The sequence below is a fragment of the Myotis lucifugus genome, unplaced genomic scaffold, assembly GCF_000147115.1.
Source record: "Myotis lucifugus unplaced genomic scaffold, Myoluc2.0 scaffold_9, whole genome shotgun sequence".
In the NCBI taxonomy this organism is placed as follows: domain Eukaryota; kingdom Metazoa; phylum Chordata; class Mammalia; order Chiroptera; family Vespertilionidae; genus Myotis; species Myotis lucifugus.
The window spans coordinates 2,132,471-2,157,315 of record NW_005871057.1 but is presented as its reverse complement, the minus strand read 5'-3'; the positions used below and the strand labels follow the sequence as shown (position 1 = coordinate 2,157,315).

Below are 24,845 nucleotides of genomic sequence, written 5' to 3'. Positions count from 1 at the left end.
CTACAATGACCTTGAACTCACAGTTTCACTCTCTTATGTCTCCTCTATGTTTGTTTGCTTCACTTGAATGAGAAGGTAACCACCAGCAGCTCCAAGCTTTATTTTTATTATCTTTAGGTCTAGTGAAAAACATCGAGTGTCTCTTTTCTAATAGTCTCAGGAAAAGTCTGAGATTGATTGGTTTTGAGTGAACTGAGTTGGGTCACATGTCCATTCCTGAAAGAGTGACTGTGGTGAAGGGAATCGGTTGTTCTGATTGGATCTGCTTGGGTCAATTTCATTTGGCCCACGTGAACACAGAATGATGAGGCCATGGTCTCCCCTCCCCGCCCCCCTCCAAAAAAAATCAGGGTGCTGCTATAAACAGATGGGGCAATGGATGCTAATCAGGCAAAACCACACCAGACTCAAGTTATGCCACTTTGAAGCCCATGGTGCTTAAGATATGGGGCTCCTAACTGTTTGAGTCCCTTTCCCAAACACTATATGTCATTTTGTATTTTTTATTTTTGTATTATTTTCAGACTCCCCCCAAATGTATGGGCTTGAAAAATTTATAAAAGCTGGATCTTATCCTGTGAAGGCTAACTCAATCAGAGTTCTATATCATCCAGGCTATTTCACTTGGGGAGCAGGACAGAATTACCCCCTATAAGGCCCCCACACTATTAGCAGTAAGAGTTCAACAACAATAGCAGTGAAACTTTGGATTAGAAAACCCATGAGCTACCAAGATCTCAATAAAGTTAGAAAAATGCTGTTTTATGATAAGAAACTAATGAAAATCATAAGGCAAGTAGAAATTTTCCCCCAATTATTTTCACAGAACTTATTTCATCCTGAAATATTATTCCCTGATTTCTTTGTCCACTAGAATTCCAAAATATACATGTGTGACCTTCTTTTAAGCCCTATATAACTCTTTATAGTGAACTTAGTTGTTCCCATATGCCTAGCAATTTGATTATTTGACATTTTAGAGTGTATTTTTCTCTTACTTTTCTATAAGAGAACTCACATCTTAGTCCCGTTTGCTTTCCCAATGCTTTGCGTGCCTGGCATGTATAAGATCCCAGATGATAATTACCAAAAATATGGATGGAAAAATAAAACCTTATCTCACAATAATCCTGTGAGTTTAATAAGCATCATAGCAGTCACATCACAAAAACAGGTACCAAGGAACAATTCGACCAGCTAAATAATGGCAGTGCAGAGGCCAGAATTAATTTTTCTACTTTCTAGAACACTTCTCTTCCCATATCTCATATTGTATCAGAAAGAATATCCTGTGAGCCATTCTAAAGTAGGGCATGGCAATACATTCAAGTGCTTATGTGGTCTTTGGTTTCTCTAGCAGCTAGAATGAAGAGGCAATAACAGAAATAAGAAAGAGAAGGGAACCTGGAAAAGGGCTGAAGAAAAGTTGTTGTTTTAATTAAGATTGAAGAGATGGTAACATCCTGTGGGCTAAAGAGAATGATTTGGTGGAGATGGAGATATTAAAACGAGGAAGGAGAGAAAATAATCCAAGGAAAGGCAGAGAACGTGGGTACACATGCTGTACCTGGGTAGATGTGGTAGCAGGGGGTTGTGAATTCTGTCTGCTTTAATTTTTTTCAGTGACGTCAACATCAACGTCATTGGTTAAGAGAAATAATGGAAGACGTGATATGTAGGTTTGAAAATAAAGTAAAAAGTGCAAAAAAGAGTAAATGGACCAGAGAAATACAGAATGACTGTTGGGAAGCACTAAATATTCACTTGAGATCAGTAGTCATGAAGGTAAAGTTAGTCACATCAACATGTGATATGTTTTCTCCAAGTCCATTCACTGCTGGTATGGACTAGGTGGAGAATTGAATGTAACCAAGTCTGATTTCACCAAACGCATACAATGAAGTGAGAAGTTACCAGGTGTACCGGTTAATAATGCGGATTTTTTTCAATAGATGGAGTTACACATATGTTGATATATATGCGATTTGATATGTATGCTATTTTGTTGTATTGACAACAAGCTTCAAAACTTCATATGTCAAATTTGCTGAAGGTGTTAACATCATAGATATTTTTACACTTAAAAATGTCAAATTTTGTGCCAAAAAAAGAGCATTTGCAGAAAGTTATAATTCATTACTTTATTTTGAAGAAAAGTGCTGCTGAATACTTTGGGAAGCTTAGGGTGAACAGCTCCATCTCAAGATAGTTGTGAACGCTGGTTTAAATGCTTTAAAAGTGATGATTTCGATGAAAGACAAAGAACGTCCAGGTCAACTGAAAAAGTTTGAAGACCAATTACAAGCATTATTGGATTAAGATGTGTCAAACTCAAAACAACTTGCAGAAAGATTAAACGTTGCTCAGCAAACAATTTCCGATCGTTTACAAGCAATGGGAAAAATTTTAAAGGAAGGAAAATGGGTGCCACATCAACTGAACGAAAGACAATTGGAAATCCAGAAAGTCATCAGTAAAATGTTGCTTCAATGGCATGAAAGAAAGTCTTTTTTTGCATCGAATTGTGACTGGAGATGAAAAGTGGATTTATTTTGAGAATCCCAAATGCACAACATCATGGGTTGATCCAGGTCAACCATCAACATCGACTGCAAGGCCAAATCGCTTTGGAAAGAAGACAATGCTCTGCCTTTTGTGGGATCAGGAAGGTGTGGTGTATTATGAGCTTCTAAAACCAGGTGAAACTATTAATACTGATTGCTACCAACAACAAATAATCAATTTGAACCACACTTTGATTGTGAAACGACAAGAATGTGCCTGAAGACATGGCAAAGTAATTTTGCTTCATGATGACACACCACCACACACTTCAAAACCAGTTAAAGACACGTTAAAAGCTCTTGCTTGGGAACTATTAACCCCCCCGCTGTATTCACCAGACCTTGCTCCTTCAGATTATCACTTGTTCTGATCGATGGCACACGCACTGTCTGAGGAGCACTTCAAAACGTATGAAGAAGTGGAAAATTGGGTCTCTGAATGGTTTGTCAAGAAAAGTTCTATTGGGATGGTATCCACAAATTACCTGAAAGATGGGGGAAATGTGTAGCTAGCAATGGACATTACTTTAAATAAAGCACTTTTGATGTTTCTCTTAAAATTATCGTGTTTTCTTTGATTACAAAATCCGCTATTACTAATCGGTACACATAGTAAGGGACTATGGAAGAGTAAAATTACATTCAGTTACCACAGGAATTCAGCTGATTAGGTAGGGGGGTGCGCAGAGGGTGGCAGAAATAATACACAGAATTCAGGGGGGTAGTGGAATCAATGAATTGGAAATCCTGGTAGAACCAGTGGTGGAGTAAGGAAACAAAAAGAACACTGATAAGAGAGGAGGCTGTAATCAGCAAAAATGAGGTGCATGGAAGTCAGTTTATAGAGAAGTTGCAGATTCTGAAGATGCCTGGATCTAGGGTATGACCATGAGAATAAGCATCTCGGGAAGGATTAGAAGACAAGATCACTGAAGAGAAGGTCAGAATGTGCTGGTCATCCTCTCAGCATTGGTCACTGCTACACCCTCATCCAGAGGTCTCAGATCATGGAACTCGATGTATAGCTTACTAACCATCAGTGAGTACCATCTCCCTTCCACAAATTTCAAGTTTGTATTGAAAGAAATTTTCACTACAAATAATAATAGAAATTACACAATCAGATGAGCCTCATTTCAGCACTTATTTTATGTTTTAAAAATATATATTTTTATTGATTTCTGAGAGGAATAGAGAGGGAGAGAATGAAAGAACATCAGTGATGAGAGATAAGCATTGATCGGCTGCCTGCTGCATACCCCACACTGGGGATCAAGCCTTGACCTCCTGGTTCATAAGTTGACACTCAACCACTGAGACACACTGGCTGGGTGGTTTTCTTTCTTTTATTGTATTCCCACCTAAATCACAAACTCAAATCCATGATTCTATATAAATTAATTATTGCTACAAAATAATATACACACTTTCTAATATTATATTATGTTAAAGTCTAGTTTATATTTTACTTTTAAGTAGTATCCCATTAAAAGATCAAAACATTAAATAAATATATTAACCTGAAATATGAAAAAATAATCTAGTGGTAGACAAAATAAGAAATGAGAGAAAAATCAAATAGGGATTATTTATTTAATTAGAAATATATTAATTTCAGAAAAAAACAATGTTCCTTTATGAAACTCACATAAGATTAGTATCCAAACTGTACTAAAAGAATTTTCCCTTACAGGTTCGAACTCTAGTATTTTATAGGCATATTGATGACATTCATGAATGATTATTCATGAAGCATATGTATCTTCATGCCACACTAGGTTTAAAAAATATCTAGTTTCAATGTGGATATGCATCATCATTTTGCCCCTGGGGCTACTGGAGCTATGGGAAAGGCAACACTTCCCCCAAGTATTTGGAAAATCTACAAATTCCAACCCCATAGCTATGCTTTGGCATCACCATTTCTACCTTCCCCCTGCCATGGCCCTCTGTAATAGTCACACGAAACCTCTGATGCCTAAATGAGACCACTGGTGTTAATTCCAAAAGGAAACTTGGGATGCTGTGCTATTGTTGTTGTCAATACCCATTGGTGGGTATTGCAGTGATGGCTAATTCTTGCCAACATGTTTTAGGTCAGCCCAGGTAGGAGGTTTCTTAACCCCCAAATTTGTGATATGGTTACTTTCATGAGCTTCAGGGCAATACTCTGCATCCTTGGAGTACTACAGTAATATTTTAAATTAAGCAATTATTTCAGGTTTTTGCTTTGGAATAGAAAAGGGCTGAGCCAGAGATATTTTGGGATAACAGACATATCTCTACTCCCATGCATCCTTATGCTTAGTAACAGATAAAAATGTTCTTAAACTCTCTTTCCCCTTAGGAGCAGTATATTTTACTAAGAGCTTACTTAGTTACTCATGTACCAAATTATCTATAAAAATAAAAGTATAATATGCTAATTAGACCAGACATCCTTCTGGATGAAGCCAGGGATGCAAGGGAAGCCCGGGTCCCGGGTGCCAGAGGGAAGCCGGTGCTGGCAGCCAGGGGAAGGAAGGCCTACTCCTGCACGAATTTTGTGCATCAAGCCTCTAGTATGTAATAAAATTACACCAAAGGCCTTCCATATATGCTTAGGCTTATGGATCCTAGGAAAAGCATTAGACTAAAGTTGAGAATTCTGTTTTATACACTTAAGTATCTGACAAACTGTGTCTAGGGTATGTATATGTATTTGTTTTCTTACATTATTCATATATTTAAAAATATTTCTGTAATTAGATTTTTTCCATAACACACATTTGCAGTGTTCTCAACAGTACAGAACTGAAGATAGGGCAGGTTGTATTGGTCATAAAAAACGAACACTGGCACCTGATCCTCAATATTTTTAAAAAGTCTAAATATATCCAACGGCTGCCTTATTAACAATAGAACATTCTCTAGGTTTTCTCTTATTATATTCAATTTGACCAAAGGCAACAATTACTTAAAATACCAGGCCCTGAAAGCACTACTGTTTTCTACAGAAATCTTCACAAAGAGATCACCCTAAACAGAACAACCAAATACCTAAGAATCTGTGAAGCATGAGATGTACACAGTCCATTTACACTCAAGAGGAATAAGATAGCACAAATGTGATTTTAATAAAAGACTTAGGGAGATATTTCAAAAATTCTGGGGTTTGACCCACCCATCAATCAGGTTACTTACCAGATATCTCCTCAAGGCACTGCTTAGCCGTCTTGCTGTATGATAAATCCATCTTAGTAGGACTGGTACAGGAGTCAGCAGATGATAAAGAAGTACCTTCATTTTCTGAATGTGCTCTGAAATTAACCAAGAAGACAGAAACAAATAGCAATTGCTGTTACCAGGGACTCATTCAAGTTCTTTATTATAAGAAGTCGACATATAAAAGTTTCCTACAGAGGTAAGTAAGCCTTTCTTTATGACTGGGGCATTCCAAAGCTGTCTGAATATAGGAGAATTTCCCTGCCCCTCCCTGCTGACTTCTGAAGTCTACTGTATTCTATTCCACTTGGGCTTGTTTCTTGTGGGCCTCTGTGCCTTCCTTAGCCCGCTGTCTATAAAGGAAGGCGGGAAAGTCCTCTGAAGTTTTCTAGGATTTTTATTACTCGCTGAATAAGTTTAAATGGAGAGTATGTAATGAGATTAGAGACCCCAGGGAAAGCTTACTGGCTGCCTGCCAAGAAGCCTGGAGTCTTGGTGCCTTGGCGCACTGGCTGGGAGCCAGGGCTGGCTTAGAGTCATGCAGTCAGTATTCGCCGACTGATCTCACAGAAGCTGAGTCACATTAAGTGGTTCCCCGAGATGATGGCTGTCTAAGCCCAGTGCCAGCAATTCTTATCAGAACAAGACCCACGGCTGTCACAGGAGCCTGAGTGCTCGTGGCCACGCTGGTTATACACATTCACAGTATCTCCCTCTAGGAAAATCCGTATGGAGCAAAGGAGTATTCAGAATGTATTTTGGGAGTTGAGTTTTTGCTTTGCTCAAAAAAAAAAAAAAAAAGAAAGGAAAGAAAAAGAAAAAAACATCCTAAAGAGTATTCCTCAGGAGCTGACTGTGGCTATCTTCCCCTGTATATGAGACCTAGGACTCAATTCCATTGGCTGAGTCCTACATCCCCTGCCTGAGACGCTCCTTTATAAAAAGGATTCATGCTTCTGACAGCCCGGTCATGTCTTAGAAGCCATTGTTTTATTTTATTTTTAATGTGGCAGTGCATAGTTCTGGCTGATTCACCCTTTAATGTGATTTTGGTTTAAATCACAAGATATCATCTGATTTACCCTGTTTTTAACTTCTTTAGTGTATTTTCGATGGTATTCCCTATATGAGTTACCGACATTAGTGATGAAGAACATGGAAGAGGTAGACTTCAAATAATTACAAAAAGGACGTAGAAGTCATCTTTGATTTGTATACACATCTAAATGGACCCTGATCTCGGCTCTACACAGGTCACAGCCAACCGTTTCACCAGGACTTCTACCTCATTATTTGGAGTCAGGTTTTAACTCCCCTATCTAGAGGGACACTCATTGCTCACTGGTTAAGACGTAAAATTTATACACATGCTCAAAGAGGTTCAGTAGCTATCTGAACACTCCCCGCAGGTCTTCTGTTTGGGGTGTGCTTCATTCCAGTAAGATAAAAGGTGTGGGGATTGATTAAGGAAACAATTTATGAAGACTTCAGAATCAATGGTATTCTCTAATCATAAGGTGCACTTTGACATATTGCAGTGGTATCATTCACTGCTCTCACATAAACTGACACTGTAATTCCCTCATATTTGCTAGAAAAGAAAAGTGAGCATCATGATGGTCCTTCAAAATATTCAGCAGACGCAGGCATGCACATTTACGAGATGGCATTTATGAGATGGCCGGCATGTTACGAGTACCTATTGCAACCATAAGATGTAGCTTTGCGACAATTCCATTTAATTTAGTTAGAGTTCGAATAAGCCAGGCCCTTTGGGCTAGTGTCTGTTACTGAGTTGTAGTGGTTGAAAGTCTAGACTTCACCAACGATTAACACAAAAACTGTTTCCTGTTTATTTCCTGTGTATTTACTATGTGCCAAGTACTATGCCTAGTGTTTTACTTATGGCATGTCACTCACACTTCACAACCATCCTGCTGCTATGGTTAAATGATTCCCCCCCCCCCCCCGCGCCAAATTCATATGCTGAGACCTAATGAAATGGTATTTGGAGGTGCAGCCTTTGGGGTGTGCTTAGGTCATGCGAGTGGAGCCCTCATGAATGGGATTAGTTCCCTTATAAAACAGGCAATCAGAGGGCTCCCCTGTCCCTTCTGCCAGGTGAGAAGGACGTCATGGTGAGCCAGCAAGCAAGGCCTTCACCAGACACCAAATTTGCCAGCACTTGATCTTGGACTTCCCCAGCCTCCAAGAGAAATAAATGTTTGTTGTTTAAGCCAATCAGGACATAGAATTTTTGTTACAGTAGCCAGAATGTATTAGATACCTGCAATGTATGTGCCATGGATAAATTAAGGCCTCTAGAAGTTTAACGTTTTGCCCTACATAAGAAGCTGGTAGATACATAAGCTATACTTAAACCTGTAAATACTATTCTGTTAACCACTACCCTACAATTGAACTCCATCCAAATGCCTCTGGACACTGAGTATTTTATTACATTTCAGGTTCCCTTAGCTGAGAGTTAGCTCAGTCACGAAGTTAATAACAGACAATATTTGAATGTGACAATATCCACTAGTCTATACTAAATTTTAATCTTTATAACTTAAGTTTTACTGGTAAAAGAAAGAAATTATTAGTTAATGTGCCATTTAAAGGAACTCAGCAATAAATCCCAGATACTATCAATCTTCAAATTTTATATATATGGATTTATATATTGATTTATATTTTAAAAAATCTCCCTGTGGATTTGTCTTGATATGATTATCGTAATAAACGTTGGTACAATAGAACTAGTTTGAGTCAACAATATTAATGAATGGGCTTGTAGCTCCTGCTCCACAAACCTAACAAAATGGAATGAAAAGCAAACATCTTTCTAGAACCAGCAATAGGTGTGCTTTCTTCCCTCCTTCCTGGTGGAAGGCAGATAGATGACAGTCAGGGCCCAGGCCAGATATAATATTTATATACTAGAGGCCCGATGCATGAAATTCATGCAAGGGGCACGGCCCTTGCAGCTGCAGTGGCTGCCTCAGCCCTCACAGCCCCGGCTTCGTCCGGAAGGTTGATCGGAAGGTCATTTGGCTGTCTGGTCTAATTAGCATATTACTATTTTATTATTATAGATAGTAATAGATAATGAGATAAATCCTATATAATAAAAGCCTAATATGCTAAGTGTCCTGTCATCTGGTCGGCCATTCAACCAATCAAACTATAATATGCTAATGATATATTAAGGCCGCTCAACCGCTTGCTATGATGTGCACTGACCATCAGGGGGCAGACAGTCTACTGGTAGACCAGTTGCTATGACGTGCCCTGACCACCAGGGGGCAGATGCTCCAACCGGTAGGTTAGCTTGCTGCTGGGGTCTGGCTAATGGGGACTGAGTGAGATGGGCTGGACATGCCCTGGAACCCTCCCATGGTCCCTCCCTGGCAGGCCAACCTCCGGTGTCCCTCCCTGGCCCCAATTGTGCACTGGTGGGGTCCCTCGGCCTGGCCTGTGCCCTCTTGAAATCTGGGACCCCTCAGGAGAGGTCAGAGAGCCAGTTTCAGCCCAATCCCACAGGCCAGGCCAAGGGACCCCACTGGTGCATGAATTCATGCACCGGGCTTCTAGTAATGATATAAAGAAGTGTTGTGTGTGTGTGTGTGTGTGTGTGTATACCAACATATTATATACCAACATATTATTTATCCATTTAGAAAAAGTGAGGAGCAGTGAGGTCTTGGTTTCTGTACAAAAAAAAAAAATCAGGACTCCTTAGATAAAAGCTGAAGCCAGAGTAATGAGGGTATAAGATCAACTTAGAACACCTGCAACCAAAAAAAAAAGGGGGGGGCATTCTCAAAAAATAATGGTAAAGAAGTCAGCTTGAAGGGGCTTCCAGTGGCCAAATCAAAGAAAATTTAAGCATCAAAACAAATAGTAATATCAGTAGACTATGTTCCATTGACTACAGAGTGGGGCAAAAGGAGGTTTACAGTTGTGAGTGCATGAAACACAGGGTTTATTCTTGTGCTATTATTGATTAATTATTGTATTATTTTCCATATGAACAACTATAAACCTATTTTTCCCGTACCCTTTTGCCCCCAAATAGTAATCCATTAGTCCACAAAATTTAAAGAGAGAGAGATGAAAAGAGAAATCTCTTTCTTAAAGTAGAATGCCAGGGCCTAAATGTAGAAGAAATAATCTTATTAAAAACTGAGGCCCGGTGCAGGAAATTCCTGCATGGGGGTTGGGGGTCCCTCAGCCTGGCCTGCACCTCTCCAATCTGGGACCTTCGGGGGATGTCTGACTGTCGGTTTAGGCCCGATTCCTGCGAGATTGGGCCTAAACTGGCAATTGGACATCCCTCTCTCAATTTGGGACCACTGGCTCCTAACCGTTCACCTACCTGCCTGCCTGATCGCCCCTAACCACTTGCCTGCCTGCCTGATTGCCCCTAACCGTCTCTGCCTGCCTGTCTGATCGCCCCTAACCCCTCTGCCTGCCTGCCTGATCATCCCTAACCACTCGCCTGCAGGCCTGATTGCCCCTAACCACCTCTACCTCAGCTGCTGCACCTGGGACCTGGGCTTCCTTCCCTCTGGCTGGCTGCAGGCACCTGGGACCCTGGCCAGCTTTGCCCGGGGCCTGCCGCAGGCACTGGGGACCCGGGCCGGCTTCGCCCAGACCCTGGCTTTGTCAGGAAGGACGTGCGGAATGATGTCCGGTCTATCTGGTCTAATTAGCATATTACCCTTTTATTAGTATAGAATATTTGTCATCCACTGGAGTAAATTATTAATTCAGGCAAGAAACCTCAATGGATGCTAAATAAGGGTAAAAGTAGATTAAATAATAGAATTTTTACATGCAGTCTCAAAATACTTAGTAAATAAAAATGGGGTAAAATAACTCTAGAGGAGAAAACCATGGCAGACATTCTCTTAAGTGATCAATTTGATACCACCAAAATGGAAAGTATCAATACTGTATGAAACCTAATAGAAAAAACACTGAATTATTTCCGTGACAGTCCAGACAAATCAAATACATACATATATATATATATATATATATATATATATATATATATATATATATATATAATATGGGTTGAATCATGAGGAACTATCAAATAAACCTAAATTAAAAAACATTCTAGCAAATGCCTGCCCTCAGCATATCAATGTCATGAAAATCAAGAAACTACTGAAGAACCACTCCAGAATGAGGGATATTAGGAAGATATGACAACTGGGTGTGAGGACTTAAGTGTATATGGGAGTTCTTTGTATTATTCTTGCAAAGTTCCTGTAAGTTAAAATTTTTTCCCCAAGAAAAAGCAAAATGCAGAAAGAAGAAACAAACGGCAATGGCGTGAGTAGGCAATCTGGCAGCGAACCTTGTAAGCCAAGTGCAGAAGGGCCCTTAATGAAGGTCCCCTGCTGAGAGACTGCCAACTCCCAGGAGTGCTATACACAACAGGCCCTTCTAGACATGTCTCTGTTGTCCATCCTAAAAAATATTGCTGTGCGAAGGCGTTTAAACTGCTGTCTGATGCACAGATATATATCCAACCTAGCAAATTTAAGCTTTTAAAGCAAGCCTTCAATAAGCTTTTTGTGCTGATGACCAATTATTCCCAGTTCCCATAAAACCACAATTGCAGCATAATCTGCAACAGTAGCTGCAGGGCTTACAAAAGCTTTCTCTTCATGGTTATATGCTCTACATTTCAATCTCTGTAAACTCACAGATCCTCCTACTCAATCTATTGGTTCTATAAATAAGCCAAACTTACAACCACATGGGTATTTTCAAATCTAATATGTTGCATTCTTTGTCTTTTAGAAGAAAGTATAATTGTCAATTTCTCATTGTCACTTTCAGGCAAATTTGAAATCTCACAAAAACTTGTTACAACAAAAACCTCTTTTGAGAACCCATGAAGCTATATATAAGAAACATTATATATTTATAAAAAACACTCACCTATAAATTCAGACTTTCTTGACCTAAATTTACAAATCAAATGTGTATAAAAGGTCTCTGCTTATGTTTAATGAATGCATTTAAAAAGCAAGGTGATTTTCTTCTCTGTATAACATTGCCTTGCCTTATCTAAGGATTGGGCTTCTCTTTTCTTTTGCAAATTGCCCACACCCCTGGTTCTGCTCCCTTTGACTTACAATGGTTCTCAACCTTCCTAATGCCGTGACCCTTTAATACAGTTCCTCATGTTGTGGTGACCCCCAACCATAAAATTATTTTCATTGCTACTTTATAACTGTAATTTTGCTACTGTGATGAATCATAATGTAAATATCTGATATGCAGGATGTATTTAGGCGACCCCTGTGAAAGGGTCGTTCGACACCCTAAGGGGTCGTGACCCACAGGTTGAGAACTGCTGCTTTAGGAGTTTGCTTTCTGTCCAATGCATTGTTTTCTTGGCATTTACTACAAATGGTCAGAAAATAAAGACAAAGAATGTAGAGCTAAAAATAGTTGAGTTCTCAATCTTGTTCATGGCTAGTTTGAAATTTTGTTAGGAGCTGCTAAAAAGACTGACGATTAGGAATAATGTACAGGTCTCTCTTTTCTTCTGAATTTTACTAATTCACTATGTTACTGCACATATCTTTGCAAGCACGAAGAATGTAGCTCTAAAGTAATGAATGAAAAGCAATGGAAGAAAAATGACTCGTGGAAATAACGTAGGTATTTTGTGGAAGGTCTGAAGAAGGTAGGATAATTTTTGAACTGCAGGCAAGAAAAACAAAGTTGAAAAATACAATATAAAGGGTAGACACCAAGAAATAGGAGGATCAGTTAAAAATAGGCTTTCCCCCCATTTTAACTATGTTCTTCTCCTTCCTCTTTATTTACTTCCTATAATTGGGACCTTTAATTCAACTCTTAAGAAAGAAACCTCCAAAAGTCGGTAACTTTCTCCTTCATCTAGCCATTCAGTGTGGTTTATACTACCTTGACCTCTCCCAGTTATAATCCATTTTACAGGTTGAAGACAGTACTTTCCTCATCATGCTTCATACACATATTAACACACACAGAGACTCATACATACTGAGAGGGCCAGATTATGCAGCTCTTTTTAAGTCTTTGTAACACATTTGAGTTTCATATTTTAAGAGTTATAGACATCCAATAGATGGTCTCTATTGAAAATGACATCCACAAGTAATACTTTGATGTATGAAGAATGATATTGGAAAGGTCTACAAGGGGAAGTTGGGAGAGTCATTGGAAACTAGGTGAGCATTGGTAGTGACAATCTTGGACCAGGAAAGGGAGGTGGAAAGACAAAGAAATGCTGATATAAGATATATTTTGAAGGAAGAGTCAAAGGTGAAAATTTTAAGAAAGAAACTTTTAATTCAATGAAAATTCTCACCTTTGACCTTAGTTATATCTACTCATTAAATGGTTAAAGATAGACCAAATTCAAAAATACTTTTACTACATTTTAGTGATAAATGAGTTATAAAAATTTAATATAGAATATCCTTGCATTGCATAGGAAGTAGGACTAAAAAGATATCCATTAACTCCCAGAACCCAGCATTATATTTTTAGGATTCTGAACATTCAATTTGCAAGAATATATTACGAGGAGTATATTAGAGTCCCAGAAGGAATAATTAATGACCTAGCATGACCTAGAAGTTGGCCAAGAAAAGGGAAAAAAAATCTGCATCAGCCATCAAACTTTTCTTTTTTTTAAGGTTATTTATTTTTAAAAATATATGCCTGGGGAGGGGTGGGGACAGGGTGGAGAAGGGCAAAGTGGGGGAAAAAGGGGGCATCTATAATACTGTCAATAATAATATATATGTCCCTATGTATGCTTCTTTTTATTTTTTTAAATATATTTTATTTATTTTTTACAGAGAGGAAGGGAGAGGGATAGAGAGTTAGAAACATTGATGAGAGAAACATCGATCAGCTGCCTCTTGCACACCCCCTACTGGGGATGTGCCCGCAACCAAGGTACATGCCCTTGACCTGAATCGAACTTGGGACCCTCGAGTCCACAGGCTGACGCTCTCTCCACTGAGCCAAACCAGTTAGGGCTGCTTAAAAAACATATATACTACTTATGGGTGATTATGTATTTCCCATTATAAAGGAATTAATAGAGGCCCGGTGCATGAAAATTCATGCACTGGAGGGGGGGGGTCCCCACAACCCGGCCTGCCCCCTCTCACAGTCCCGGAGCCCTCAGGGGCGGGAGGCAACCCAGCGATCAGGGGAAGGCGACGCCCCATCACACCTCTGCTGATGCCACTGCCAGCAGCGCAAGCCTAGGCTGGCCCTGGTTACCTGAGCCTCAGGCAGCCCTAGGCAGCTGGGCAGCCTCCATCCGATGCTTGCCTGCACCTCGGGCTGGTCCTGGGTGGCTGAGCAACTGGGCAGCTGCCAGCCGAGGCTGGGGGCTGAGGGGACTGGGGACTCTGGAGGCAGGCGCCCCAGCGGGGCTGAGGGGACTGGGTGCTGCCATCTTGTGGCTGTGGGCGCCGCCACCTTTGAGGGCATGGTAGTCAATTAGCATATTCCCTCCTTATTGGCTGTGGGCACTGCCATCTTTTAGGGTGGGACAGTCAATTAGCATATTCCCTTCCTTTTGGCTGTGGGCGCCACCATCTTTGAGATTAGCATATTCCCTCTTTATTAGATAGGATGTTTGTTTGGTTTTTTCTCTCTATTTATTGATTAAGGTATTACATATAATTTTAAAAAAAATCTACCATTGACATTTTCCCAGCCAGAATTTTCCCCGTAACAATACCTCTTATTTTTATAATGCAGAAAGAACTGATCAGCAAAGGAGGGCATGCTGTGGACTCAGGCAGATTTGGGTTCAAAGGTAAACTCCTAGTAGCCCTGTGACTTTAAGAGATTATCACTAATCTGACTTGAAATCTGTTTCTTCACTTCTATAGAGTGGGAATAACATTCCTTTCTCATGGTTTCTGATAAAGTATAAATAAGAAAATGCTCATAAAATGCACAAAAATTTGCTCTAGCCAGTTTGGCTCAGTGGATAGAGCGTCGGCCTGTGAACTGAAAGGTCCCAGTTTCGATTCTGGTCAAGGGCACATGCCCGGGTTGTGGGCACGATCCCCAGTGGGGGACTTGCAGGAGGCAGCCGATCCATGATTCTCTTTCATCATGGATGTTTCTATCTCTCTCTCCCTCTTCCTTCCTCTCAGAAATCAATAAAAATAGATTTAAAAAAATAAAAATAAATAAAATGCACAAAAATTTTGTAACAGAGACTTACATTAAGTAAGCACTCAGCAAGTGAGAATCTATACTAATAAAAAGGGTAATATGCTAATTAGACCGGACATCTTCCAGATGTCCTTCCAGACAAAGCCACAGTGGCGAGGGCCAAGGCAGAGGCAGTTAGGGGTGACCAGGCCGGCAGGGGAGGGCAGTTAGGGGTGACCAGGATGGCAAGGGAGGGCAGTTAGGGGCAATCCGGCAGGCAGGCAGAGGAAGTTAGGGGCAATCAGGCACGTAGGCAGAGTGGTTAGGGCGATCAGGCAGGCAGGCAGGTGAGCAGTTAGGAGCCAGCGGTCCTGGATTGCGAGGGGGATGTCCAACTGCTGGATTGGGCCTAAACCGGCAGTCGGACATCCCCCAAAGGGTCCCAGATTGGAGAGGGTACAGGCCGGACTGAGGGCCCCCCTCCCCATGCACAAATTTCGTGCCCTGGGCCTCTAGACTATATATAATAAGCCTAAGCAACCAAACAACTGTGAGCAGATGTTCAATGCACAGGCATGGGAACATGGAACAGACTGATGAATCTCAAAGGGAAGAGGGGAGGGGGAAGGGTGGGAAGAGATTAACCAAAGATCTTATATGCATACTAGAGGCCTGGTGCATGGATTCGTGCACCAGTGGGGTCCCTCGGCCTGGCCTATGGGGATTGGGCCAAAACCGGCAGTCTGACATCCCCTGAGGGGTCCTGGATTGCGAGAGGGCGAATCTGTGCACCAGGTCCCTAAGTATCATTATAAAACAGTAAATGATTATTATTTATCAAATGATTTTCAATTTCAAAGTCTGTCAGGGATTTTGCAGGAATGTCTTTTAATGGGGTTGGAGCAGTCAGAATTGAAAGAATATCAGGGGCTACATAATCCAAATGACATATTTTATTTTTAAGGGAAAATAAATCATTATACAATGGAACCTCGGTTCTCCAACTTAATTCATTCTGGAAGGGTGTTTGATAAGCAATTTTTTTGAAAACAGAATCATTTCTTTCCACTAGAAATAATGTAAATTGAATTAATCTGTTTCAGACTCCCAAATGATTCTCTATTTTAAACTTTCTTATGTACAGTACACATCTAATGTACTGTTTAACCTATAAATACACACTTATCTTCTTAAATTATTTGAACAGCCCCTACTAGCCTTAAGGGAATCATTTTCAGCACTTGTTCTAGGGGTTCTTTCAAGAAGTCGGTATGCAGCATCTTTGCTTGTTCATATATCACTGCCTCCGAAATGCAGTCACTGGCTAACTAACTGCTTTTCCTTTATCCAAATCAACAACAGATTTTCTGCCTCTTCAATTGCCTGGGATCATTACTTCTTTCACACCCTTAGCAACATTAGCACTCTGGATGGCCTCTTTATGTTTTAAAATTGTGCTAATTGTCCATTTCACCAGCAACAAAAGTATTTCTCCTTTGTTTGTTGCCTGAGAGACTTGGTTCAACAACCAACAGAAACACTTTTTCTGTGAACAACTTGGTGAAGAACAGAATGGTTCCAGATGGGAGATGTTTGAGAAATGAGGTTTGCCTGTAATTATTTACTTTACTGAAAAACCCATACATTTAATAAATTTAATAAACTGTAAACTATACAACCATGACCCTGTCTGAATTGTAGCAGATGCCACTTCCTGTTCAGAAAATTTCTTTCCTGAGCTGCCGACCTGATAAAAGGGCTGACATTATTCCTCCCAAAGCTCTTTCCTCTCTGAAGGGACAGGGAATAAAAATAGAAACACGTCAGTGACTGACATGTTTCTAATCGATTAAAACAAACCTCGGAGCAATAGGCAAATGTGCTATTTTTATAACTGTTCAGTAGAACACACATTTTAAAATATAACATATGATATAAATTTAATACATACACAATAAAATAAACAGAATGCAATTTTTTTAAAAAAATAAAGTATAAATATAATAAATATAGGGTATCCCCAAAAATGTACATATACACTTTGAATAATTATAGAGGCAGTGTTTATTAGAATATATCTCATTTTCAAAATTGAGCTATCAACTGTTAAAGTGTGTATATATTTTGGGGGGATACCTTGAATATAGGCCATTATTCTTTGCCTAGAAAGTCATGCCTAGGTGTGGGAGATTAATATACATTCTATGTTGGGAAAACAATGCCTTATAAAGAATATATACTGAACATTTACAATGTGCCAGGATATATAGGAAACATTTTATATACATTATCCCTGCTATTCTCCCCAACCCTATGAGGTAGATACTATTGTTCCTACTTGACAGCTGAAGAAAAAGAGACAGACTTAAGTAACTGTCCAAAGTCATACAGCTGGTCAGAGGCAAAACTGGGCACTCGAACTACCTTTGTCTGATTCCAGAGCCTGCCCCTTTATGGTATTCTCTCTCACAGAGAAAACAAAAATATCTGTAAACTCTATAAAACTTAGAACTGTTTTAAAAGACTAATCATAAAAGTAAGTCTTATTAGTAGCAGCAATAGCAATAAAGTCATGCACCTGGTCTCTAGTTTGCTTCTGACAGAAAATTGGTTACCTTTTGAAGACCTCAAGTTCTGGAGGAGAGGGGATGGGAGGGGAGCACTAGAGCATAGTGAAGGTTTTATCTTGAAAAATTAAATTCTGGCTCTCTATCTTCAGAATGAAACACTGCTCCAAAATGACAATGTAAGACATGACTCCAGTAACCTTTCTTATTGCACTGAGTGCACAGACCTGCAGATGTTTCCAGCTGTGGATGAATGGAGGCCAGCTTACCTGTAAATGAACGGAGCCACCGTGGCGGTGTTCGGGTGGCTGTGCTGCTGCTGTTGAGGGAGCTGGACAGCACCATTTCCCGTGGTCTGCCCACTGCCCTGTGCCACTGACCCAACACAGGAACCAGAGGGAGAGGCTTGGCCGGCCTCCCTTCCTTCCAGAGGAGCAGGGCAATTGGATGTGCTTGCTTTCTCGGTGATTACGGGCTTAGGTAAGGACTGGGAAGGGCTTCCCTTGGTAGTCCTGAATTTTTCAGACTCCTTGTTGGCTGTGCTGCCCGGTGAAATGGTCTGTTTTGCTGTTGGCACCTTGGAGCCCGGTTTTGGAATCCCACTGGAGGACGGGATTAAGCTTTCCTTCTTGGTGGCTGTCGTCTTGCTGCCCTTTGGGATCAAACTTGCGATTTTAGAAGTCTTTTTCGGAGCCGTCTCCGTCACCTGGTCCTTCTCATCCTTGACTGCTTTTTCAGCGCAAACTTTATTTTTGTCCCTGTTCTTGTCCTCCTTTTCCTTTGGCTGGAGCAAAGACTTTTTATTGCTGAGATTTTTGCTGCCAGCTTTTGGAGGGGCTAATTTAGGGGACGCTTTGGGGCTGCTGTTGGTTGAGCCACCGCTATTCAGACCACAGCTGAAACCTTCCATGTCACCAGATTCAGAAAAGACATCGTCATCCTTCCCACCATCACTGGGTCCTGAGCTGGGAGGCTGCGGGGGACGTAAAGCAGTCCTGGCATTGACCAGCTTGAATTTTTCAAGCATGGATTTCTGTCCCGAGGGAGCTGTTTTGACCCCTTCAGAGCCAGGGGGCTTCAGTCTGTCTGTAGGTGGTGTGGGAGAGGTGGCTGGGCTCGACTGCTTTACCGTCAGCATGGTGGAGGTGGCGCTGTGCTTGACATTCATGGACTTGCTGCGCCAGGGCTTGGCACTCGGAGAAGGGATGGCGGAGGCAGGGGGCTGCCCAGCAGTGGTGGGGGGCTGCATGTTCCCATTTATACCTGAAGATGGTTGAGGTCCTTTGGAGGAATCTGGACATCAAGAGTAGTACAGAAAAGGCTGATTAGATTTGGCCATTTATACCATATCACTGAGTAATCCTAACTGCAGACACATAGAAGTATTTCTTCTGTAACTGAAGACAGACATGCCCTGCGGCATCAGGCACTTTTGTGATGTGGTTGTTTTGCTTTATTTTAGCTTCTAAAACTACTTTGACCCAAATGGACTTTGCTAGGCAGAAGTATCTAAAGATGAATAAAACACTATCCCTCCTCCTAAGCAATTCTGCATTTTTTTAAAATTATTGATGTAGCTCATAGCAGTAAACTGATATTCCATTTAGCCTTATAAAAATATGCCATATAGTGAATATTGAGAAATTGTTTAAACCTATAGGTAGCCTACCTTATTATTATCTGATTAAATATGCTTATGAATCATGATTTAGCTTTTTGTTAATATTGTTTATTTTTATTTGTATAAAAAGCCTTTAAATGGGTCAAATAATCTTATATGGGTCAAATAATCTACTAAGACATATAAAAATATATACATCCTATATAATAAAAGCCTAATATACTAAGTGTCTGGTCAACCAGTTGGCTGTTCAACCAATCAAAGTGGAATATGCTAATAATATGCTAAGGCCACTCAACTGCTCACCATGATGTGCACTAACCACCAGGGGGCAGATTCTCCAACCAGTAGGTTAGCTTGTTGCTGGGGTGCGGCCGATCAGGACTGAGTGAGACAGGCCAAACATGCCCTGGAGTCCTCCCACACTCCCTCCCTGGCTAGCCAACTTCCCATGTTTTTCCCAGCCCCGATCGTGCACCAGTGAGGTCCCTTGGACTGACTTGCATCCTTTTACAATCCAGGACCCCTTGGGGGATGTCGGAGAGCCGGTTTCGGCCTGATCCCGCAGGCCAGGCCGAGGGAACCTACTAGTGCACGAATTCATAGGGTAGCTAAAAGGATATGAAAGCATGACCCAAATATATGCTGCTATAAGAAACCCACCTTAGAACAAAAGAATCATACAGGATGAGAGTGAAGGGATGGAAACATTTTTTTTCCATGCAAATGGAAACAAAAAAAAAGCTAGTGTGGCAATATTCATATCTGACAAAATGGACTTCAAAATGAAGGCCATTACAAAAGACAATAAAGGTCACTACATAATATTAAAGGGATTGATCCAATAAGAGGATATAACCTTGGTAAACATATATGCACCCATATAGGAGTATCTAAATATATAAAAAAAAAACTTCTGGAGGACATTATAAGAGAGATCAACAATACAGTCATAGTAGTGGACTTTAATATCCCGCTGATTTCCCTGGATAGATCTTCCAGAGAAAAAAATTAACAAGGAAACAGAGACTCTAAATGACACACTGGATCAGATGTATTTGACATTTATAGAACATTTAACCCCAAAGTATCAGAATATACTTTCTTCTCAAGTGCACATGGGTCTTTCTCAAAGATTGACCACATGTTAGGACACAAAACAAGTCTCTACAAGTTCAAGAAGATATAAATTTTATCAAGCATCTTCTCATATCACAATGGAATGAAATTAGAAACAAACTACAGTAAAAACACCCCAAAATATTCAAATACATGGAGGCTAAATAGCATGTTATTAAACATTGAATGGGTTACAGAGATCAAGAAATAAATAAAAAAACTTTCTAGAAACAAATGAAAATGAACACAGAACTACCCAAAACATATGGATCACAGTGAAAGCAGTCTAGAGGGAAGTTCATAGCACTATGGGCCTACAAAAAAACAAGAAAAATTAATAATAGACTCATAACCCTACAACTTAAAGAATTAGAAAAAGAACAAGAAAAGCCCAGCATAAGTAGAAGAAAGGAAGTAATACAAATTAGAACAGAAATAAATGACATAGAGACTAAAAAAAAACAATACAAAAGATCAATGAAACCAAGGGCTGGTTCTTTAAAAAGATAAAAAAGATTGATAAAATGTTAGGCAGACTCACCAAGAAACAAAGAGAGAGGACCCACATATATAAAAGCAGAAACAAAAGTTTTAATTAACACGCTCTTATTTAAATAACACCCTCATAACACAAAAAAAAAACCTGAAACACAGAGGTTAAACAACCTGGCCAAAGTTATAAAATTTGTAAGGCATAAAACTGAGAACTGAACTCACCTTGGATTCCAAGTTAATTATATCAATGGCTATATTATCCTATTTTGCAAATGTATATGGATAAGTTTAATGGCTCATTAAATATAGTGTTATTCCTTAACTATAGAAAATAGTGATTATCAAAGTCATACCTTTAGTTGAATTATATCGTGAACTTTCTTTCTCAATTGCCTTGATTCAACTGAAAACTAAGAACACCTCCAAACAGTGAATTTTCTTAACTTCATTGAATTATGTACATGTTCATGACCTCACTGTTTTGCTGAGTTTTGTCCAACATATATGGCTCTATTTTTCTATTATTTCCAGCAATATTGATCAATGCTATTCAGTTCCTACAATCTTTAGAATTTTAATCTATGCACACCATCTGTTAAAATTTACTGAGTAGCTAGTCTATGCAAGACAGTCTAAGACACCACATAATCCAGTCAAAGGAAAGAAAACAGACTTATACATGATGAGAGGTATATATTAAATATTAAATGACTAGGAAGTGGGAAAGAAAATGGTAGGAATCAGAGTTGCACAAGGGGTGTACAATATTTAATAAAAACGGATGAGCTAAGGGTATTATGTAAGCATTCGAAGCAGATGGAACTTTTATAGAATTATTTTAGGGAACTATGTGAAAATGTTGTTCTATTTATATTTAAATATATATATATATATATACATACATACATACATACATACATACATACATTGGGACACAGAGTTGTAGAGAAACATTGCCCTCCACACGCTGTGGATATTGTTAAGAGAAAGATAATGGCATCATATTGAATTCATCCTCACTTTCTTACATGGCTCTCAAATGTTATTTATAATATATTTTATTCTATAATGAAAATAATGTTAATAATTACTACAAATATAATAATGCTAACTGGCATTTTATTGAAGGTTCATTAACTGCATTATCTCACGTTAGTGTCCTAACAATCCCATGAGGTGGGAAGGGCTCCCATTTATAATTCGTATTTGTGGAAACAAAGATTTGAGAGCTTAAGGAACTCATTCACCACTAGTGAGGAGTTTGTGGGGAGCTCGGATTTGATTCCACATTGTGTGTCCCTAAAGCCCAGGCTCTATTACTGTCGCGGAGGGGTTAACATAGAGGCTCACATAGGGGTGCTCAATCTGTACTGTGCACACGAATCACCAGAGACCTCACTAAACGCCCACCACATGTGATTCTGCAGGTCTGCAGTGGCTCTGAGATGCTACATTGCTAAGGGGCTTCCAGATGCCGCCAGTGCTCCTGGTCACAGACCCTGTTCTGAGTAGCAACAGTTTAACAGACTCAGAAATCTTGGCAATTGCTTGTATTATCAGTTTCAAAGGCTTGTTTCTTATGGCAGTACCCAGACTGCCATAGCTGTGTTGCATTAACTTTCTTCACTCTTTGAACATTTGAAACCTTTGCCAGTTCCACATTCACCTTGATGTTTGGCAATTTATGGCGAGGGATCACAGAAAACAAAAAGCGGCCCATCAGGTTTCCCTAATGTCCTTTATTTCATCATTTTAGTCACATATTTAGCATGCGTCATGCATGTTTATGCAACTGGATTAAGAAGTCAGGAGAACTCCTACCCTGGCATATCTGGGAACTTTGGTGGCGATGTGAGGAGAGGGTAGAAAAAATAGTCAAGTTGCTTTTGAAATGTGCTGACATTAGCTAGATAGACTGCGATCAGCGCTCAAGTACAGAAGAGGAATTTCAATATCACTGCACTGAAAACGGAGACAGGAGGGACTACAAATTAGAACATCCACCATCACGGTCACAGCAACAGCTTTAAAATTATTCTCAGATGAGTACACACGTATAAGACACTTCTCTAAGCTCAACTGAAATCTGTCCCCAGCCTGTCTCTATATAGCAGCAATGAGGAGCTTCAAGTTTCATTAAGAGGGCAAATCATAAGCTGCTGTGCATCAGGAGGGCACTCGAATAATGAGTCTCTCCAGTCTACTCTCAGTGAAGGTTGCACAACAACCCCAGCTGAAATGACAGCGTCTATAGCTCCTACAGAGTGGGTGTCACCACAAATTCTAGTCTCTGTGCCATTTATATATTCAACTAGAAGCCCGGTGCACAAAAATTTGTGCACTGGGGGGGGGGGGGGGAGTCCCTCAGCCTGGCCTGTGCCCTCTCGCAGTCTGGGACCCCTCGGGGGATGTCCACCTGCTGGTTTATGCCCGCTCCCCAGGGGGATTGGGCCTAAGCTGGCAGTCAGACATCCCTCTGGCAGCCCAGGAGCCCTTGGGGCATGTTCACTTGCAAGTGGGGAGCAGGCCTAACCTGCAGTTGGACATCCTTAGCGCTGCTAGCTCCTGCATTGAGCGTCTGCCCCCTGGTGGTCAATGTGTGTCACAGTGACCAGTCATTCCCAGTCGTTCTGTTGTTAGGGGTAATTTGCATATTACCTTTTTATTATATAGGATAGAGGCCTGGTGCATGGGTGGGGGCCGGCTGGTTTGCCCTGAAGGGTGTCCCAGATCAGGGTGGGGGCCCCACTGGGGTGCCTGGCCAGCCTGGGTGAGGGGCTGAGGACCGTTTTCAGACTGGCCACACCCCCTTCAGGGTGAGGGTCCCCATTGGAGTGCCTGGCCAGCCTGGGTGAGGGGCTGATGGCTGTTTGCAGGCTGGCCACAGCCCCTTCAGGGAGGGGGGTCCTGCTGGGGTGCTTAGCCAGCCTAGGTGAGTGGCTGATGGCTGTTAGCAGGCTGTCCATGGACCCCAGCCACCCAAGCTCCCAGTGGAGGCTGGCTGGAAGCAGGTATCTGGGATTTATTTATCTTCTATAATTAAAACATTGTTGCCTTGAGCAGAGGCCACAGCCAGCCAGGGCAGGTGGGAAGTTTGGCTTCCTCCATCGCCAGGGCAACCAAGAATCCTGCTTGCTCCAGCTCCGTGGCTGCTGGCCACCATCTTGGTTTGGTTAATTTGCATATAGTCACTCTGATTGACTGGGGGGCGTGGCTTGGGGCATGCATGTTTCTCTTTTATTAGATTAGATATTGAGTCCCTGGTCAAACTGAGATATTTCTGAATGTTAATAACTCAGCTTTTGAGTTTGAATGACTTGCTATCTAGTTATGGGGAAAAGAACAGATGCTTAGAAAACATCTAAATTCTAAAACATTACATTCTAAATTCTAAAAATCCCAGAGTTCAGTTTTAATGATCTCATGTTGCAAAACAATAACACTGATGACCTGGGGAAAATGCCAATGTAGTTCTAAAATTAATACATGGAGGTAAATGTGGAGGCCACAACAGGCATATGGGAAATATATATACACACACACACACACACACACACACACACACACACACATATATATCCTATCTACACTAATAAAAGAGAAACATGGTAATTGGCGTACGACCGCTACCCTTCCCATTGGCTAATCAGCGTATCCTTATGCAAATTAACTGTCAGCCAAGATGGCGGCCGGCAGCCAGGCAGCTGGAAGCAAACATGAGGCTTGCTTCCTCCAGGGACTGCAGACTCCAACGTTCCCCACCTCACTTGCCGGACTCTCAACTGCAACTCTAAGCAACTATTACTATGTTGCAAATAAGAAGCTAAACAAAACCGGCTTTCAGTCAGCCCCGGACCGCAACATTGTATCCATGTTTTCAGCAGCGAGGCCTCAGAGCTAAAGCTGGCCCAGAATAAAAAAAATAAAGAAAACAAGGAGCGGTTGGGAGCTTTTAGTCAACTGCCAGCGGGAAAACAGCCCTCACTCGGCCCCTCACCCAGACTGGGCCAGGCACCCCGGGGGGGCCCCCCCCGCCCTGATCCAAGGACACCCCTTTAAGGGCAAACCAGG

At 40.9% G+C, this 24,845-nt stretch overlaps 1 protein-coding gene across 2 annotated transcripts in view; it reads right to left on the bottom strand.

The window, feature by feature from the left end:
- Positions 1-24,845, bottom strand: part of NAV3 (neuron navigator 3) — a 566,743-nt gene that overhangs the window by 162,742 nt on the left and 379,156 nt on the right. For both annotated transcript variants that reach the window (XM_023749753.1, XM_023749754.1), the window contains 2 exons: positions 17,809-18,832; positions 5,748-5,863 (listed from right to left, as the gene is read on the bottom strand). In XM_023749753.1, the coding sequence (XP_023605521.1) occupies positions 5,748-5,863; positions 17,809-18,832 (1,140 nt within the window). The remainder of the gene's footprint in view (positions 1-5,747; positions 5,864-17,808; positions 18,833-24,845) is intronic.